The sequence below is a fragment of the Theropithecus gelada genome, chromosome 12 (genome assembly GCF_003255815.1).
Source record: "Theropithecus gelada isolate Dixy chromosome 12, Tgel_1.0, whole genome shotgun sequence".
Classification (NCBI taxonomy): domain Eukaryota; kingdom Metazoa; phylum Chordata; class Mammalia; order Primates; family Cercopithecidae; genus Theropithecus; species Theropithecus gelada.
In genome coordinates, this window is record NC_037680.1 from 64033999 (window position 1) to 64055622 (window position 21624).

General features: G+C 39.4%; 1 protein-coding gene across 3 annotated transcripts in view; it reads right to left on the reverse strand.

Annotated features, from left to right (window-relative positions):
• TFPI (tissue factor pathway inhibitor) overlaps positions 1 to 21624 on the reverse strand; it is a 101562-nt gene that overhangs the window by 43126 nt on the left and 36812 nt on the right. For 2 of the 3 annotated variants that reach the window (XM_025404553.1, XM_025404555.1), the window contains exon 2: positions 3043 to 3165. In XM_025404553.1, coding sequence (XP_025260338.1) covers positions 3043 to 3163 — 121 coding nt within the window. In that variant the 5' untranslated portion in view covers positions 3164 to 3165. Of the gene's footprint in view, positions 1 to 3042; positions 3166 to 13311; positions 13342 to 21624 lie in introns of those variants that run through there. The other variant, XM_025404554.1, reaches the window with a different exon arrangement.

Genomic DNA, 21624 nt, shown 5'->3' on the forward strand with positions numbered 1-21624 from the left:
AGATATGACAGTAAAGTAGATGACAGCAGCCCCTCGTTCATGGAGCACTAGACACTAAGGACTTACGCAAATATTCAGAAAGTCCTGGGTGTTGTGCGAGTGAACAGTAGGATACCTAAATTAGCCTGAAGGGGTCAGCGATAACTTTCCTGAGACTTGAAATTGAGACTTGAGGGAAATGTTCACAGAGGTAATCATTAACTTCCAGCAGTCATGAGAAAGCAAAACACATAGAGGGCAATGTAAAAGGAATTTAATCTGATCCAGCCATATAAATAGAATTATGGTTTACATGAAATCATTCGCATTCGATGTCATGAATTTTATGTCTCGTAGTCTAAAGGTTACAATCCTGCCTTCCCCTCGCCGCCCCCTGCCCCATGTCCTGGGATGTTGGATAGAGGACTTACTATAGTATTTGCTGCCTGAAAAGATGTCATGCCCTTGACTGTAAGAATACTCATCCTCTTGGAACTTGTTTGCAAAACTAGGGCTTTCAGGTAACTTACCATCTAAGAATCTACATGCTGCTTGCCTCTAATTAAAGAATTTGACTTTTTTTTTTTTTTCCCTGGCAGGCAAGAACAAACATGTACACTTTACCTTCTCCGTGTCAGAAAATGTGCCAGACGCTTTTTTACTTTTTACATAAAAACCATAGGAAATCAGTTATTTAAATTATTCATTTACAGCTTAGGACACTGGGAGTCAGAAAGTTTAAATAACTTATTCAGTCTCACAAAGGTACTAGGTGGCAAACTGCACCTGCAAACTCAGGTCTGTCTGATTCTAAATCCTACAAAAGATACTTGCTTTTCACTAAATGTTCACTCTTAATTTTCTCTCTCCTAGCCCAATGGAATTGTTTTAAAAAGCTTATCGCCACTATTTTTGTTATCATTTTTGTCTTATCTAAAGTTAATTATAGATTATCCTCCCTGTTGATTGGACTGATAAAAAATCACCTACTATTTACTTGTGAGAGAAGCAATAAAATTTGATGCATTTTTCCATTAATGATGAGTACCTTATTTCAATTAAATAATATACTTCTATAAAATGATGTTATGACCTTAGCATCATGGGATAAATTGTATCTCCAAAATAGAATTTTTTAGATGTGAGATTGGGTTATTTTAAAAATTTATTTTAAACAAAAACAAAACAAAACTAGATAAAACTGCAACTAGCTGGTGAAGAGGTCTTTAAGTCTAGCTTAAATATCAAAATTATTTGTTATCCACCTAGGTTTGGAAGCTACCTTATAGTAATTTTAAATTCTGGCTTAATTACTGATGACTTAATTCTGGATTATTGATTGACTATGGCAGCAGCCGCAACAATTTCAGGAACTTCCTGGTTATCCAATATTCATTTTCTCAGTCCAATTGAGGAGAATTGGACTGGGACAATACAGGGAACACTTGGATCGATTTGCTTCTCACTTCCCACAAGTGAGGTTGCCTGTTTTTTTCCCTGTTAGGACTTATTTTATCCTCCACCTTCCTTGTTTCTGTAACCTCTGGAATGTTCGAATTTTAACCCACCAACTTTTGAGGAAAAAGCTGAATGAGGAATTGAAACTCATAATGTCCAAATTCCTATTTTCAAAAAGGCACATGAGGGTTTTTACTAAGTAATATTTCATCTCTAGAAATTTTATTTTTTTAAATTTTTTTTATTTTTTATTTTTTATTTTTTATTTTTGAGACAGAGTCTTGCTCTGTCGCCCAGGCTGGAGTGCAGTGGCGGGATCTCAGCTCACTGCAAGCTCCGCCTCCTCCGGGTTCACGCCATTCTCCTGCCTCAGCCTCCCCAGCAGCTGGGACCACAGGTGCCCGCCACCACGCCTGGCTAATTTTTTTGTATTTTCAGTAGAGACGAGGTTTCACCGTGTTCTCCAGGATGGTCTCGATCTCCTGACCTCGTGATCCGCCCACCTCGGCCTCGCAAAGTACTGGGGTTACAGGCGTGAGCCATCGTGCCCGGCCTCTAGGAAATTTTTATATCATGAATTCCCTTTGCAGAGCCCTCAGAAAACCAAGCTTGAATGAATCTCCTTCCTTTTCCCATCAACAGCAGCACTCTCCATGCTTCTGTCACTTTGTTTACTACATTATACGGAAATAAACTGTCCACCGTTCAGACTCCCCTAGGAAGCAACGAGATTCTTGAACACCTCATCTCAGCCATACCTGTTTCTCTAGCACCTTCCTCAGTTTCAGGCCCAGAAGATATATTTATTCACACTTTATTAAAGTACACTGAACACGGTCATTTTAAAGAGCTATTAGAGGTATCAAATAAGAATACATTTATGGAAATCTTTTTTACATCTTAAATCGCTATACAAAAATAAGCTATCATTTTGTTTAATATTCTCTCATTAATACCAATGCTTGAGATTTCTGTCACCAGTTACTAATTTGCCACAAAATGTTACTTTAATAAAGGTATATATCCACAGTAACCATCACCATACAGGCTTCTCCATGCTCTATTTTTTTATTTTTAATATTCTCATTTTTAGACACAGAATTTTATGGGATTAGATCTAACTTATATTACTAGATCCTTTGGTGTCCTAGTTGACTAGATTTTTATATTAGTCTTGACTGGGAAGTTTTTATTTTGGAAATATGAGGAAGAAAGAGAATAGCTGAAAACTCAGATGTCTGAAGTTCCCTTTCCTCCTCACACTTTTCCTAGCCAAAGGTTAGCATCAAATGTCATAGGGAGTTGTTTTTACAACATTTTGCTCCTTGCAATAGCCCAGAGCTACTCCAGTGTTTAATATTGTGTGCTGAAAAAAAGAGAGAAGTCTTTCAGCTAAAGTTACTTGGTTTTGGACTGTTTAACACACACACACACACACACACACACACACACATGCATACGCACTCGGTATAATAAATTTCCAAAGAAAAATATCACTTCAATAAAAACTAATTTCCCTCTACAATGGAAAAATATGGTAGATTTTTTAGATTAAAATTGAGAGCTTTAACTAGCTTAAAAAGATAAATGCTTCTAATATTTTACCTGTGATAATTGTGTATTCTTCATCTTCCTCAGAATCAGCATTAAGAGGAGCAGGGGCAAGATTAAGCAGCAGGCATATGGAAACCCAAAGTGCATGCACTTTCTTCATTGTGTAAATCATCTCTGAAATGCAGAACCCATACATATCAAATAAATAAAGTGTTCATATGGACTCATTTACAGACCAGTAAACATCGTATTCGTACTTCATATGCCTATGACATTTTATGTGTATACACATACATTTCTCTGTGCATACTCAATGAGTCACACTTAAAATATATATGTAGTATTCAGAATTATCGGCAAACACATTCAGTGCATATATTTATTAATATTCAAGCAAACAGGTCATATTTCAACTTTGAAAATATAAATAAAAAGGACAGTAATTGAGAGACACGGGTAAATGCTGATCAATATGGCGAAGTATATATTAAAGTCCATTTCCATGTGCAATCTTACTTTCCACATCTTTCACACAGCTATTCTTTCTCAGTCGGAACCAATAATTATTTAGGCATTTTTCTATTACTTCTTTAATGCAACTTTTAATTCCTGGCTTATCTTTACCTCTGCTCTAGTTCTTCTTTTAAAAAGGAAACACATTTTCAGAATTTTCATCTTTGTTTCCTTTAAAAAATACATTATTTACATCAATTTCCTAACCAGGTTTTCTATGAGACAGCAGACAGCCAAAACAGCAGACAAAAGAAGTGTCTGACATTCGAGTTAGTCCTTTTTCCCAGTTCATTATTCCCCAGTTTAGGGCATTATCTGATTCAAAAGAGTTTCACAGAAAAGTGATTCTAAGTGATAAGCCATCACTTTACACTCTAAGGGAAACAGATTTCAATAGGAGAGTGAGACTTTATCTGTTTCAACATTGTTTAAAGATCTATAGCCAAAAAAGCAAGAAGAAAGAAAGAAAGAAAGAAAGAAAGAAAGAAAGAAAGAAAGAAAGAAAGAAAGAAAGAAAGAAAGAAAGAAAGGAAGGAAGGAAGGAAGGAAGGAAGGAAGGAAGGAAGGAAGGAAGGAAGGAAGGAAGGAAGGAAGGAAGGAAGGAATCACCTCTATTTTTTTAAAGACGACTTCTTTGGATTTAAAGGTGGAAGGAAAAGTGTAATGATCATGCAACACAGGAAAATAAAAGAAGGGAACACTTGCTTCCTTCCTTTTTTCAGCCACCAGTGCCATTCCAGTCAGGAAGGAAAGCGAGATCTTATCAGCAAACATTCACAAATGCAGGGACAGATACTTCATCAAAAACAATCTAGAAAATTGTCTGCTTTTGTTCGTGGCAGATCATAGCTGCAATATACACCATTGTGGGTAGTCATATAATAATGAAGTAATAAATGTCATTATGCTTTAAGTTTCATTAAAAATCACTAGTGAGATATACAACCTTTTTTTCTTACAACACTTTGCGAGTGTTAACATACATTTGATTTTTAGCCAGTAGAGATATCATATATCTTGTAAATCATACCATAAACAATTTGAATTCGCAAATATATATACATATTGATATAGATACATGATTTTTGAAGAAGCTTTAAACTAAACCTCTAATCCTTATCACATTTTTGAACACATATTTTTCAGAGATTCATTTATTTCCATTTGATTCTTTGAAATATACAATCCTGCTACACTTTGAGTATAAAATACAGAATATGCTCTGCATCACACAGTTCAGGAAGCAGGCTGAGGTTGGCGGCCTGCTGAGGCCCCTGAGAGCCAGGGATCTAAATTCAGCAAGTTCCTCTCTTAAAAAACGGCGGCCTGAGATATTGCGTAAACTTAGTATTTTCGACTTTCCTTGGGTGCTAGGATTAGAAACCAACTCTGACAAATTTGGATCATCAGTTTATTTATTCTAGAATATGTGGAACAATCTGAGACAACAAGGGCAGGCTTGCATTGGTTCTCAGAAACAGCTAGAGCTGGTGAGCTGAGCACCACCAGGTATCTCTCATTGTGGCTACACTTCTTAGACAGCTTTATTTTCTCTCAGTGTGAGCCAATCTTTTCTGCATAGCATGATGCATGAACAATGGGCTGTCCTGGTTTTTAAACCTTAAAAGTTTTTCAATCAAAATAGTGTGACTACTTGTCTTTATGTTCCAGGCTTAAACAGCTTGAGACTAGCTCTGATTGTTTCAGCATGAAACAAGGCCACATTTTGGACCAATCCATTTGAGTTGGGAATTGTGGGAGACCATCATAGATTTGGTGGACCCAAAACCAGTCTGGTGTCAGGAATAACAAAATGTAATAGCATTGCAAATATTAATGGAACCTAATGGTTTGGGTGGTGGAAAGGGACAAGTGTAACTCCCAGAAGGAAGAAATTGTTTCTTTCAGAAGGGAAGCATGTTGGACAGATAAAACTACGACAATATACCACAGCAAGCCATAGCTAAATAGTAGCGTATGTAATTAAAAACAAAGAGAAAAGTAAGCAAAAGGCAAATAAAGTACAATTGCAAGAAGAATCAAATACCTAAATTTTTACTCAAAAATTCTGTCTGGTTCTGAGTGATAACAGATTTAATGTAGGGATGAATCCATGCACCAACTTCTATATACCATGCACAAACTTTTTCCTTTTGGAAAAATCCAACTTTCTTGAAATTGGAAAACAGAGGTTTATAAAACACCATTTGTGGATCTCCTCCCCTCATAGACCAGCAGAGAATTTGCTGTAGAGATCTGCTTGATAAGTCCATAATCTTGTCTTTCTAATAGAAACATCTCCTTTAAAAAAAATTGACTCTATTATTTAAAAAGTTTTAGATTTACAAAAAACAAAAATTGAGAAGAGTGTACAGAGACTTCTCATACACCTCACACCTCGTTTCCCTGTTAACATGTTACGTTAGTATGGCGCACTTATCATTAATATACCAAAATTGATACATTGTTACTAACTAAAGTCCATGCGTTAATCCTTAGTTTTTCCCTAGCATTTTTCTGTTCTAGCAACCCATCCAGAATACCAAATTGCTCCAGTTGTCATCTCTCCTTAGGTTCCCCTTGGCTGTGACAGTTTCTCAGGTTTTTCTTATTTTTGGTGATCTTCACAGTTTTGAGTAATACTGGTCAGCCATTTTGCAGGGTATCCCCTTATTAGAATTTATCTGATGTTTTTACTCATAACTAGACCATGGTTATGGGGTTTGGGAAAGAAGATAACAGAGCTAAAGTGCCATTTTTGTCACATTATGACAAGGATACATACTACCAACATAATTGATGACTGATGATATTGATCTTAAACACCTGAATAGGGTAATGATTGTTAGGTTTCTCCACTATGAAGTTACTTTCTACCCCTACCTTTCCATACTGTTTATTTATTTATTTTTTATACTTTAAGTTCTGGGATGTATGTGCAGAACATGCAAGTTTGTTACATAGACATACACATGCCATATTGATTTGCTGCACCCATCAACCCATCATCTATATTAGGTATTTCTCCTAATGCTATCCCTTCCCTAACCCCCCACACCCTGACAGACCCTGGTATGTGATGTTCCCTTCCCTGTGTCCATGTGTTCTCATTGCTCAACTTTCACTTATGAGTGAAAACATGTGGTGTCTGGTTTTCTGTTCCTGTGTTAGTTTGCTGAGAATGATGGCTTCCAGCTTCATCCCTGTCTCTGCAAAGGACATGAACACATCCTTTTTTATGGCTGCATAGTATTCCATGGTGTATATGTGCCACATTTTCTTTATACATTCTATCATTGATAGGCATTTGGGTTGGTTCCAAGTCTTTGTTATTGTGAATAGTGTCACAACAAACATATGTGTGCAAGCGTCTTTATAGTAGAATGATTTGTACTGGGTCAAATGCTATTTCTGGTTCTAGATCCTTGAGGAATCACCACACCATCTTCCACAATGACTGAACTAATTTACACTCCCAACAGTAGTGTAAAAGAGTTTCTCCAGCATCTGTTGTTTCCTGACTTTTTAATGATCACCATTCTAACTGACCAGTGATGATGGGCTTTTTTTCATATGTTTGTTGGCTGCATAAATGTCTTCTTTTGAGAAATGCCTGTTCATATCCTTCATCCACTTTTTGATGGGGTTGTTTTTTTCTTGTAAATTTGTTTAAGTTCTTTGTAGATTCTAGATATTAGCCTTCTGTCAGACGGATAGATTGCAAAAATTTTCTCCCATTCTGTAGGTTGCCTGTTCACTCTGATGACAGTTTCTTTTGCTCTGCAGAAGCTCTTTAGTTTAATTAGATCCCATTTGTCAATTTTGGCTTTTGTTGCCATTGCTTTTGGTGATTTAGTCATGAAGTCTTTGCCCACACCTATGTCCCGAATGGTATTGCCTGGGTTTTCTTCTAGGGTTTTTATGGTTTTAGGTCTTATGTTTAAGTCTTTAACCCATCTTGAGTTAATTTTTATATAAGGTGTAAGGAAGAGATCCAGTGTCTGTTTTCTGCATATGGCTAGCCAGTTTTCCCAACACCATTTATTAAATAGGAAATCATTTCCCCACTGCTTATATTTGTCAGGTTTGTCAAAGATAAGATGATTGTAGATGTGTGCTGTTATTTCTGAGGCCTCTGTTCTGTTCCATTGGTCTACATGTCTGTTTTGGTACCAGTACCATGCTCTTTTGGTTACTGTAGGCTCATAGTATAGTTTGAAGTCAGGTAGCGTGATGCCTCCAGCTTTGTTCTTTTTGCTTAGGATTGTCTTGGCTATACGGGCTGTTTTTTGGTTCCATATGAAGTTTAAAGTAGTTTGTTTTTTCTAATTTTGTGAAGAAAGTCAATGGTAACTTAATGGGGATAGCATTAAATCTATAAATTGGGCAATATGGCCATTTTTCAATATTGATTCTTCTTATCCATGAGGATGAAATGTTTTTCCATTTGCTTGTGTCCTCTCTTATTTCCTTGAGCAATGGTTGGTAGATCTCCTTGAAGAGGTCCCTCACATCCCTTGTGAGTTGTATTCCTAGGTATTTTATTACCTTTGTAGCAATTGTGAATGGGAGTTCACTCATGATTTGGCTCCCTGTTTGTCTATTATTGGTGTATAGGAATGCTTGTGATTTTTGCACTTTGATTTTGTATCCTGAGATTTTGCTGAAGTTGCTTATCAGCTTACGGAGATTTGGGGATGAGACGATGGTGTTTTCTAAATATAAAATCATGTCATCTGCAAACAGAGACAATTTGACTTCCTCTCTTCCTATTTGAATAAACTTTATTACTCTCTCTTGCCTGATTGCCCCCGCCAGAACTTCCAATACTGTGTTGAGTAGGAGTGGTGAGAGAGGGCATCTTTGTCTTGTACTGGCTTTCAGAGGGAATGCTTCCAGCTTTTGCCCATTCGGTATGATATTGACTGTGAGTTTGTCATAAGTAGCTATTATTATTTTGAGATACGTTCCATCAATACCTAGTTTATTGAGAATTTTTAGCATGAAGAGGTGTTGAATTTTATCGAGGGCCTTTTCTGCATCTATTGAGATACTCATGTGGTTTTTGTCATTGGTTCTGTTTATGTGATAGATTATGTTTATTGATTTGTGTATGTTGTATGAGCCTTGTATTCCAGGGATGAAGCTGACTAGATCGTGGTGGATAAGCTTTTTGATGTGCTGCTGGATTTGGTTTACCAGTATTTTATTGAGGATTTTCACATCAATGTTCCTCAGGGATATTGGCCTGAAATGTTCTTTTTGTTGTTGTGTCTCTGCCAGGTTTTGGTATCAGGATGATGCTGGCCTCATAAAATGAGTTAGGGAGGATTCCCTCTTTTTCTATTGTTTGGAATAGTTTCAGAAGGAGTGGTACCATCTCCTCTTTGTACCTCTGGTAGAATTTGGCTGTGAATCTGTCTGATCCTGGGCTTTTTTTGGTTGATAGGCTATTAGTTACTGCCTCAATTTTAGAACTTGTTATTGGTCTATTCAGGGATTTGACTTCTTCCTGGTTTAGATTTGAGAGGGTGTATGTGTCCAGGAATTTATCCATTTCTTCTAAATTTTCTAGTTTCTTTGTGTAGAGGTGTTTATAGTATTCTCTGATGGTAGTCTGTGTTTCTGTGGGATCAGTGGTGATATCCCCTTTATCATTTTTTATTGTGTCTATTTGCTTTTTCTCTTTTTTCTTCTTCATTAGTCTGGCTAGCAATCCAGCTATTTGCTGATCTTTTCAAATAACAAGCTTCTATATTCATTTAGCTTTGAAGGGGTTTTCCTGTTTCTATGTCCTTCAGTACTGCTTTGATCTTAGTTGTCAGATATAAAAAGAGTTCCTCTTTAAAAGTTTGCCTTGTTTAGCATCCTTGCTCTTTGTTCCATATTCCCAAAGCCAAACTACATTCCTTATCCTTTATGCCTCCCTGTTTTAGTTTCAGTAAATAACTTTCCCATCATTCCTTATCTACAGAGCTCACATCTGCTAGTCACTCTGTAAATTACCCCTCCCGTTGTCCACCAGTGTAATCACACCCCTGCCCCTTTCAAGTTAGCCAATCAAGTTCAGTTACTATTGTACAGTCCAACTCCAGCTAACAGAGACTAGACACATGTCAGAAATGATAAATTCCTCTTCAAAAAGTTTTAGTTCCCTGTTCTTCCTGTTCTTTGTTTCTCCAGTTTCTTTAGTTAACTGTGCTATAAACAACCCTTTCCACCAGTCCTAATTTATAACTTACATCTATTCTGTTCCCTTAGTTACGCACTCTACAACTATTCTTCCCGCTGAAACTGCTTGTCCTACCACTGTAACCCACATCCTTGCTCTGTTCAAATTAGTCAATCGAGATTAGCTTAGATTATACATTTCAACTCAGTCAGTAAAAAAAAAGACACAACAGTAAAAGCCCCTTGTGTTAAAAATAAAAAACCCTGCCCACCTCTCTTAGTGTGCTCTCAAAATGCCAAGTACAAATAACACCCTTCTCCTAAGGGAGGAGACCACTCCTCATATTATCTTATGCCCAACTTCCACCTCCAAAGACAGAAAAATTAAAAACTAAAAGCCATAAATGAAACCCACAGGCAGACAGTCCAGCATAGTGCCCTAGGCCTGGTAGTTAAAGATTGATCCCTGACCTAACCGGTTATGTTATCTATAGATTCCAGACATTGTATGGAAAAGCATTGTGAAAATCCCTGTCCTGTTCTGTTCCATTCTGATTACTAGTGCATGCAGCCCCCAGACACGTATCCCCTGCTTGCTCAATTGATCACGACCCTCTCACATGGACCCCCTTAGAGTTGTAAGCCCTTGAAAGGGACAGGAATTGCTCACTTGGGGAGCTTGGCTTTTGAGATGCAAGTCTGCTGAAGTTCCCAGCTGAATAAAGCTCCTTCGTTCTTTAACACGGTGTCTAAGGAGTTTTGTCTGCTGCTCGTCCTGCTACATTTCTTGGTTCCCTGACCAGAAAGTGAGGTGATTAACGGATGGCTGAGGCACCCCCTTAGGCAGCTTAGGCCTGCCCTGTGGAGCATCCCTTCAGAGGACTCTGGCCAGCTTGAGTGCTGTGGATCCTGGGAGTGCTCCCAGGTAGGCATTTTCCCCAGTGGAATGCCTCGTCAGAGCAGTGCATGGCAGGCCCCCGTGGAGGATCAACGCAGTGGCTGAACACCAGGAAAGAACTGGCACTTGCAGTCTGGACATCTGAAACTTGGTAAGACTAGTCTTTGGAACTTGCCCACTCCATTTGAGTGGAAGCGTGGCCTAATCACCCATGGCGTGTCTGTACTGGCACTGTGGTTTTTGTTTTTGACTTGACTTGGATTGCTTGATACTTTGGTTTTGGTTTTGACCTGGCTTGGATTTCTTGATACTCTGTTTGGTTTTGATTCTGGTTTGGTGTGAACTGTAAAAGTGTCTGTGTGCCCTTTTTCCCCGTTCTTTGTTTTGTGGTGTGCGTGTGGTGTAAGCATGGTGTTTTGTCTTGAGGAAGCATGGGTGAGGCACAAAGTAAGCCCACCCTACCAGGAACTATGTTGACAAATTTCCAGAAAGGATTTAAGGGAGATTATGGTGTTACTCTGACACCAGGAAAAGTTAGAACTTTGCGTGAAATAGACTGGCCAGCATTAGAGGTGGGTTGGCCATCAGAAGGAAGCCTGGACAGGTCCCTTGTTTCAAAGGTATGGCACAAGGTAACCTGTAAGCCAGGGCATGCAGATCAGTTCCCTCAGGTAGACACTTGGTTACAGCTGGTTTTAGATCCTTCCCACAGTGGTTGAGAGAACAGCAGCATAAATGGCTGGCAGAGGCAGGGAAAGACCAGCAGAGAGAGACAGAGAGAGAGAGAGAAGAAAGAGGCAGAGAGAAAAAGAGGCAAAGAGAGAGGGAAAGAGACAGAGAGGAAGAGACTGAAAGACAAAGAAGGAGTCAAGGAAAGAAAGAGAGAGATATACAAGTAGTTAAGAATAAAATAAAACAGTGTACCCTATTCCTTTAAAAGCCAAGGTAAATTTAAAACCTATAATTGATAATTAAAGGTATTCTCCTTAACCCTATAACACTCCAATACCACTTTGTTGTCAGTGTAAACAAGGGAATACCCAGAAAGCACTGAGGCCATTGATAACGCCTAGCCTTCCTGTGAAAAATCATTAACCCAGTAACCCGTGGATGGCCCAAATGCATTCAATCTGTAGCAGCACCTACTTTTCTAACAGAAGAAACTAGAAAAATAACTCTTAGGGGAAACCTCATTGTGAGCATACCTCACCAGTTCAGAAGTATCCTAAGGGGAAAAAAAGGTTGGGGGGAGGGGGAGCAAAAGGGTAGCTTACTAACTTAAAAATCTTAAACTATAGGGGTATTCTGTTAAAAAAAATTGATGATTTAAAATTAACCACTGAAAATTCCCTAACCCAGCAGGTTTCCTAACAGGGGATTTAAATCTTAATTACCATACAAAGGTCTGACCAGACCTACGAGGAAGTCCCTTCAGGATAGAACGAAAGATGGCTCCTCCTGGGTAATTGAAAGAAAAACAACAAGAAAAAGACAAAGCCATCTATACCAATTCTAAGTTAATTTGAACTAAACAAGGTCTTATTAATAGCAAAGGATAGTTGAAATCCCAAACTTACAAGGTTTTCAACAAAAGTAAAGTTTGCTAAAAGTTAACGGTGTAAGATGTATTACAGTAACTTGTAATCTTGTGGCCTTAGACAGTCTAGTCCACAGACATAAAGGAAGTTCTCTTTGGAAAAGAATGGCTATTATCTTTGGAAAAAAAGGAAGAAAAGGTGGAGGGGCAGAATTTATGTAAAAAGAATGTTATATGGTAAATTCTTGTCCTGAAATAAACTAACTGGTTGTTTAAAGAAAGAGATGTTTGTAATAAGTCAGAAAATTAAGGCATGTCAAAGAACTGTCTGTGAAAGTCATGAAAGAGAAAAAAAACTTATAAAAAATAATTTATGCCAGAAATGTTGTATAATTTACAAGTAATTAGGCCTCCTGAATGTAAAACTATTGAAGAAACAGTTTATGTGCAAGGTGTATAAGGAAAGTAAAATATACTTTTGGTAAAGGGATTATAAGGAGGCATAAGAATGTGGATTTTTACCTACACTAAAAGGTTAAAAAAAGTTTTGTTTTGAAGGTTTAAGCAAGTTTTAAAACATTAATCATAAAGAAAATTCTGTGTGTAAACATACTAGTTATATTTAAAGAGGTATCATCCAGTTTTTCTGTGAACTGAACATTAAAATATAAACACAACGGGTTTTTCTTAAATCACTAACCTGCTCTTCAACAAAAATTATAAAAAGTTAAAAAGAGTCTATAAAAATCTTACCTTATGGTCCAACATTAAAATTTGAATATGTATGTCTACAAAGTTTTATTAAAACTAAGTTTAACATTAGTAACACACTAATATAAAGGTGAAATTTAGCTTATCTGGTATAAAATCATACAGGAAGCATTCTCAAATATAAAAATGGTGTTTGGCTTTCTTTGGTCTAAAAACTAATAAAAATAGGTGCTAAAGGAAATTTCTCAGCAGAAAGGCACCAAGGACTATAAAGTCTACTGCTGATGTCCCCACATTTAAAACAAAAGGTTAATTTCTTAAAAATTATATACTTGGTTTATCTTCCACTTTCCTTTCCCTCAAAACTAAAAGTCTTTTAGCACATGTACCACCTCTAGAATTTCCAGTAAACTAGCACCAGCCTGAAGATCATGTTCTCATCAAAGGGTGGAAAGAGGGAAAACTCGAACCAGCCTGGGAAGGAGCTTACCTTGTGCTGCTAACCACCGAGACTGCTGTTCATACAGTGGAAAGGGGATGTACTCATCACACCCGAGTCAAGAAAGTGCCACACCTTCCAGAGTCGTGGACCACAGTCCCAGGGGAAAACCCTACTAAACTAAGTTAAGAAAAATTTAACTCTTTCATTTATTCTATTATTCTTTCTTCTTTTCTTGCTCTATTGCTGACCATCTAGTTATTAACATAACCAAGTCAATTTTGCCTCAAACTATTGCATTTAATGCTTGCCTTGTTATACCCTGTGGGGACTTGCCAAGTCAAAGACAGCTTTCTACTTCAGAAAAGTACCTCTGTCCTTCCTGACTCTCCTCAGACTGGGCATTAGTAAATTAGGACCATTTAATCCAAGGAGATTTCCATAAAGACCCCAGTGACAACCAGGAGACTTGCCCCCTGATGTAGAGCTTTTATGCCATAGTTGGTCCAATACTCTGTGGACCACTAAAGAGCAAGGATGGACTGTCCCAACTGGTTTTTGTAATTTCCTAAAATCATACATTCATTTTGCTAGAGGATCATAGAAGTTAAAGACTTAAAACAAAATTTGGCTATTAAGCAGGTTACCAAGATGCAAATGACTGGTTGGAATGGATCAAATATTCCATCCACACGTTAAACGTAGGCAATTGTTATGCTTGTGCACATGGCAAACCAGAGGCCCAGATTGTCCCCGTTCCACTAAGGTGGTCCTCCAGTCAACCAGGCGTAGGCTGCATGGTAGCTCTTTTCCAGCATTCTACAGCCTGGAGTAATAAGACATGCCAAGCTCTTTCTGCTATATCCTGAAGTCCAGCACCCTGCAAGTCAGCCCTCAAAGGCCATCCAGCTTCCACCCCCCAATACTAGGTTCACTTCTTGTCTCTCACAACAGGGAGAAAACTTAGCATTCCTTGGAGACCTGAAGGGATGCAGTGAGCTTAAGAATTTTTAAGAGTGTATCAATCAGTCAGCCCTTGTTCATCCCTGAGCTGATGTGTGGTGGTATTGTGGTGGACCTTTACTGGGCACTCTGCTGAATAACTGGAGTGGCATTTGTGCTTTAGTCCAATTGGCTATCCCTTTCACCCTGGCATTTCATCAACCAGAGGGAGGAAAAATAAGACATCACAAAGAGAGAGAAGCCCCTTATGGGTCTTTCGATTCTCACGTCTGTTTAGATGCAATTGGAGTCCCATGGGGAATACCAGATCAATTTAAAGCCCAAAATCAAATAGCTGCAGGATTTGAGTCAATATTTTGGTGGGTGACAGTTAATAAAAATGTAGATTGGATAAACTACATCTATTACAACCAACAGCAATGAGCTTTTCATGAGTTAAAAGAAAAACTCATGTTGGCCCCAACCCTGGGGCTACCTAACCTGACAAAACCTTTTACACTATATATGTCAAACAGAGGGGAAAAAAAATGGCAGTTAGAGTTTTGACCCAGATCATGGGGCCCTGGCTGAGGCCAGTGGCCTACCTCTATAAACAACTAGATGGCATTTTTAAGAGTTGGTCCTCATGTTTGAGGGCCTTGGCAGAAACAGCCCTGCTAGCACAAGAAGCGGATAAGCTAACTCTTGGGCAAAACCTAAAGATAAAGGGCCCCCATGCTGTGGTGACTTTAATAAATACCAAAGGACATCATTGACTAATGAATACTAGACTAACTAGATACCAAAGCTAGCTCTGTGAAAATCCCTGTATGACCATTGAAGTTTGCAACACCCTAAACCCTGCCACCTTGCTCCCGATATCAGAGAGCCCAGTTAAACATAACTGTGTAGAGGTGTTAGACTCAGTTTATTCTAGCAGGCCCAACCTCTGAGACCATCCTTGAACATTGGTAGACTGGGAGCTGCACGTGAACGGGAGCAGCTTCGCCAACCTCTGCAAAGTGACTCTGAAGAAGATGACAAGCCCTGCTCCAGTCACATCTGGAAGCTGACTGGTCAATGCATGGCCGAAGCATGCAGAAACTTATCACGGGACTCATTTTCCTTAAAATTTGGACTTGTACAGTAAGGACTTCAACTGACCTCCCCAGATGGAGGACTGTTCCCAGTATATACATCAAGTCACTGTGGTATGACAAAAGGTGGCTACAGTCCTATTATTTTATGGTTATTATAAGTGTACCAGGACTCTCAAAGGAAGTTGTTTGTATAATGCTATTCTATACAAGGTATATAGCCCTGGAAGTGACCAGCCTGATGTGTGCTATAACCCATCCTTTTGCCTACTGCCCATAAAAACAGGTGCACTTCTAGGCTTCCCAGTCTATGCTTTCTGAGAAAAGAGAAACATAGCTATAGATGATTGGAAAGATGATGAGTGGCCCCCTGAAAAAATCATACAGTACTATGGGCCTGCCACTTAGGCACAAGATGGCTTGTGGGGATACCAAACCCCCATTTATATGCTCAAATGAATCATATGGTTACAAGCTGTCTTAGAAATAATTAATAAAACTGACAGAGCTTTAACTGTTTTAGCCCAGCAAAAACGTAGATGAGAAATGCTCTATCAAAATAGACTAGCCCTAGACTACTTGCTAGCAGCTGAAGGAGTAGTCTGTGGAAAGTCTAACCTAACTAATTGCTGTTTGCACATAAATGATCAAGGCAGGTAGTTGAAGACACAGTTGAAGAAATGACAAAACTGGCACATGTCCGTGCAAGTGTGGCATGGATTTAATCCTGGGGTCATGTTTGGAAAATGGTTTCCAGCACTAGGAGGATTTAAAACTCTTATAATAAAAATTATAATAGTAATAGGAACCTGTTTACTACTCCCTTGTTTGCTACCTGTACTCCTACAAGTAATAAAAAGGTTCATCACTACCTTAGTTCACCAAAATGCTTCAGCACAAGTGTACTATATGAATCACTATTGATCTGTCTTGCAAGAAGACATGGGTAGTGAGGATGAAAGTGAGAACTCCCACTAATGAGTGAGGTTCTACAAATGGGGGGGAATAAGGGAAGAGACCACACCTCATATTGTCTTCTGCCCAATTTCTGCCTCCAAAGAAAGAAGAAATAAAAACTAAAAGGCAGAAATGAAATCCACAGGCAGATAGCCCAGTGCCACGCCCTGGGCCTGGTAGTTAAAGGTTGACCCCTGGCCAAACCGGTTGTTATCTATAGATTCCAGACATTGTATGGAAAAGTGTTGTGAAAATCCCTGTCCTGTTCCGTTCCATTCTGATTACCGGTGCATGCAGCCCCCAGTCACGTACTCACTGCTTGCTCAATTTATCACAACCATCTCACGTGGACCCCCTTAGAGTTGTAAGCCCTTAAAAGGGACAGGAATTGCTCACTTGGGGAGCTCAGCTTTTGAGATGCAAGTCTGCTGAAGTTCCTGGCCAAATAAAGTTCCTTCCTTCTTTAACCCAGTGTATGAGGAGTTTTGTCTGTGGCTTGTCCTGCTACACTACAAAAGTAAAATTGCCGTACTAAATAATCTTTTACTGAGTGCCAATTTTCTTCACCGCACCAAGCACTTGTTTCTAACATTAGTTATTTCTTGTCTTCTGCTAGCTTTTGAATTTGTTTGCTCTTGCTTCTCTAGTTCTTTTAATTGTGATGTCAGGGTGTCGATTTTAGATCTTTCCTGCTTTCTCTTGTGGGCATTTAGTGATATAAATTTCCCACTAAACACTGCTTTAGCTGTGTCCAAGAGATTCTTGTATGTTGTGTCTTTGCTCTCATTGGTTTGAAAGAACTTATTTATTTCTGCCTTAATTTTGATATTTACCCAATAGTCATTTAGGAGAAGGTTGTTCAGTTTCCATGTAGTTGTGCGGTTTTGAGTTTCTTTATCCTGAGTTCTAATTTGATTGCACTGTGGTCTGAGAGACTGTTTGTTATGATTTCCATTCTTTTGCATTTGCTGAGCAGTGTTTTACATCCAATTATGTGGCTAATTTTAAAATAAGTGTAATGTGGTGCTGAGAAGAACGTATATTCTGTTGATTTGGGGTTGAGAGTTCTACCCTCTATTAGATGGTAGATGTCTATTAGATCCACTTGGTCCAGAGCTGAGTTCAAGTGCTAAATATCCTTGTTAATTTTCTGTCTTGTTGATCTAATATTGAAAATGGGGTGTTTAAGTCTCCTACTATTATTGTTTGGGAGTCTAAATCTCTTTGTAGGTCTCTAAGAACTTGCTTTATGAATCTGGGTGCTCCTGTATTGGGTGCATATGTATTTAGGATAATTAGCTCTTCTTGTTTCATTGATCCCTTTACCATTATGTAATGCCTTTCTTTGACTCTTTTGATCTTTTTTGATTTAAAGTCTGTTTTATCAGAGACTGGGAATGCAACCCCTGCTTTGTTTTGGTTTCCATTTGCTTGGTCAATATTCCTCCATCCTTCTATTTTGAGCCTATGTGTACTTTGCACTTGACATGGGTCTCCTGAATACAGCATACCAATGGGTCTTGACTCTCTATCCAATTTGCCAGTCTGTGTCTTTTAATTGGGGCATTTAGTCTATTTACATTTAAGGTTAATACTGCTATGTGTGAAACTGAGCCTGTCATTGTAATGCTAGCTGGGTATCCTTACTGTTAGTTGATGCAGTTTCTTCAGAGTGTTGTTGGTTTTTACAATTTGCTATGTTCTTGCAGTGGCTGGTACCGATTGTCCTTTCCATGTTTAGTGCTCCTAGAGGAGCTCTTTTAAGGCAGGCCTGGTGGTGACAAAATTTCTCAGCATTTGCTTGTCTGTAAAGGAGTTTATTTCTCTTTCCCTTATGAAGCTTAGTTTGGCTGGATACGAAATTCTAGGTTGAAAATTCTTTTCTTTAAGAATGTTGAATATTGGCCCCACTTTCTTCTGGCCCGTACGGTTTCTGCAGAAATCCGCTGTTACTCTGATGGGCTTTGCTTTGTGGGTAACCCAACCTTTCCCTCTGGCTGCCCTTAACATTTTTTCCTTTATTTCAACCTGATGATTATGTGTCTTTGGGTTGCTCTTCTCAAGGAGCATCTTTGTGGCATTCTTTGTATTTCCTGAATTTGAATGTTGGCCTGTCTTGCTAGGTTGGGGAAGTTCTACTGGATAATATCCTGAAGAGTGTTTTCCAACTCCTTTCCATTCTCCCAGTCACTTTCAGGTACACCAATCAAACGTAGATTTGGTCTTTTCATACAGTCTTATATTTCTTAGAGGCTTTGTTCATTCTCCTTTTTCATTCTTTTTTCTCTAATTTTGTCTTCATGCTTTATTTCCTTAAGTTGATCTTCAATCTCTGATATCCTCTCTTCTGTTCAATACATTCACCTAATGATACTTGTGTATACTTCAAGAAGTTCTTGTGCTGTGTTTTTCAGCTCCATCAGGTCATTTATGTTCTTCTCCAAACTGGTTATTCTAGTTAGCAATTTCTATAACCTTTGTTTAAGGTTCTTTGCTTCCTTGCATTTGGTTAGAACACACTCCCTTAGCTTGGAGGAGTTTGCTATTATCCACCTTCTGAAGCCTACTTCTGTCAATTCATCAAACTCATTCTCTGTCCAGTTTTTTTCCCTTGCTGGCAAGGAGTGTGATCTGTTGGAGGAGAAGACGTATTCTGGTTCTTGTAATTTTCAGCTTTTTTGCACTGGCTTTTCCTCATCTTCATGGATTTAACTACCTCTGGTCTTTGATATTGGTGACCTTCAGATGGGGTTTCTGTCTGGACATCCTTTTTGTTGATATTGATGCTATTCCTTTCTGTTTGTTAGTTTTCCTTCTGAAAGTCAGGCCCCTCTGCTGCAATGCAGGTCTGCTGGAGTTTGCTTGAGGTCTACTCCAGACCCTGTTTGCCTGGGTATCAGCAGCAGAGGCTGCGGAATAGCAAAGATTGCTGCTTGTTACTTCCTCTGGAAGCTTTATCCCAGAGGGGCACCTGGCAGATGCCAGCTGGAATTGTCCTGTATTAGGTGTCCCTTGGCCCCTGCTGGGAGGTGTCTCCCAGTCAGGAGACACAGGTGTCAGTGACCCACTTGAGGAGGAGATCTGTCCCTTATCAGAGCTCGAGTGGTGTGCTGGGAGATCCTCTGCTCTCTTCAGAGCTGGTCGGCAGAGATGTTTAAGTCGACTGAAGCTGAGCCCACAGCCGCCCATTCCCCCAGGTGTTCTGTCCCAGGGAGATGGGAGTTTGATCTATAAGCCCCTGACTGGGGCTGCTGTCTTTTTTTCAGAGATGCCCTGCACAGAGGGGAGAAATCTAGAGAGGCAGTCTGTTTACAGAAGCTTTGCTGAGCTGCGGTGGGCTCCGCCCAGTTGGAACTCCCCTGGGGCTTTGTTTACACTGTGAGGGGAAAACCAGCTACTCAAGTCTCAGTAATGGCAGATGCCCATCCCCGCACCAAGCTAGTGCATCCCAGGTCGACTTCAAACTGCTATGCTGGCAGCAAGAATTTCAAGCCAATGAATGTTAGTTTGCTGGGCTCTGTAGGGGGTGGAATCCGCTGAGCTAGACCACTTGCCTCCCTGGCTTCAGCCCCCTTTCAAGGGGAGTGAACAGTTCTGTCTCACTGGCATTCCAAGCACCACGGGGGTATGAAAAAACACTCCTACAGCTGACTTGGTGTCTGCCCAAACCACCACCTGTTTTTTGTGCTTGAAACCCAGGGCCCTGGCGGGGTAGGCACCCGAGGAAATCTCTGGGTCTGTGGGTTGTGAAGACCACGGGAAAAGCATCGTATCTGGGCTAGAGCGCACTGTTCCTCAGGGCACAGTCCCTCTTGGCTTCCCCTGGCTAGGGGAGGGAGTTCCCCAATCCCTGGTGCTTCCCAGGTGAAACAATGTCCCACCCTGCTTTGGCTTGCCCTCTATGGGCTGCACCCCCTGTCTAACCAGTCCCAATGAGATGAGCTGGGTACCTCAGTTGGAAATGCAGAAATTACGCACCTTCTGCATTGATCTCTGTGGGAGCTGTAGACTGGAGTGCTTCCTATTCAGCCATATTGCCAGCCACCCATACTGTACTTTGAAAGAAAGTCACTACATAGAGCCAACACTTTAAAAGAATGGAGAATTATGGTCCCTCTCCTTAAGATGAGAGTATCTATATAAATTGTTTGGAATACTTTTGCGACAGATATTCATCTCTCTGTATTAAATTATTTAATCCTTTATTTATATCAGTATGGACTCATGGATATTTATTCTATACTTTGGGTTATAATGCAATATGACTTTACTTATATTGGTGCTCGAATACTCTCCTGGCTTTGGCAAATGTGAGAGAGGATTCAGTTGGCTCCTGTACTTCTTTGAGATAGCTCCATCAATATGAGTTTTTAATTTTTTCTGAGTGCCTTACTTTTTGTCACTACTAGATACCACAGGCTCATATTGTATATTTTATGCCCCACTCTTAGAATCACAGCCATTTCTCCAAGAAGCCCTGGTTCCTTCTATTAGAGACTGGTATTAGAAACCCAGATTAGAAATCTAGGCATGCTTACTGTTACTGGGATGTCATTTCTTTTAGGCCCTCTTTTTGGCAGATTAAAGGAATATATGTGTGTATTCTACCCTATCTGTAAAGGTATACTACCTTTAAATACATCAATATGTTCTGTGACTGGCTTATTTTACTTAGTATACCATCCATGTTGTCACAAATAGCAGAATCTCCTATTTTAAGGCAGAAAAATATTTCACTGTATATATGTATATGCCACATTTCTTTATACATCAATTTTTTAAAAAATGCTTGATTGTTTCCATATCTTGGTTATTGTAATACCTCAATGGTCATGGGAATACAGATATCTTTCTAAAACTCTGATTTTAATTCTTTTTCATATGCACCCAGAGGTCGAATTGCTGGGTTGTATGACAGTTTTATTTTTAATTTTTGGGAAACCTTCATATTATTACCCATAGCTACTGTACCACTTTACATCCCTGCCAACAATCTGCCAGCATTCCAATTTCTATTTTTTGAGACAGAGTCTTGCTCTGTCACCCAGGCTAGAGTGCAATGGCGCAGTCTTGGCTCACTGCAACCTCCATCTCCCGGGTTCAAGTGATTCTCCTGCCTCAGCATCCTGAGTAGCTGGGATTACAGGCACCTGCCAACATGCCTGGCTAATTTTTGTATTTTTAGTAGAGACAGGGTTTCACCATGTTGGCCAGGCTGGTCTCGAACTGCTGACCTCATGATCCACCCGCCTCGGCCTTCCAAAGCGCTGGGATTATAGGTGTGAGCCACTGCACCCGGCCCAGCATTCCAATTTCTACACATCCTTACCAACATGTTACATTTCAAGTTTTTTAAAAAATAGCCATT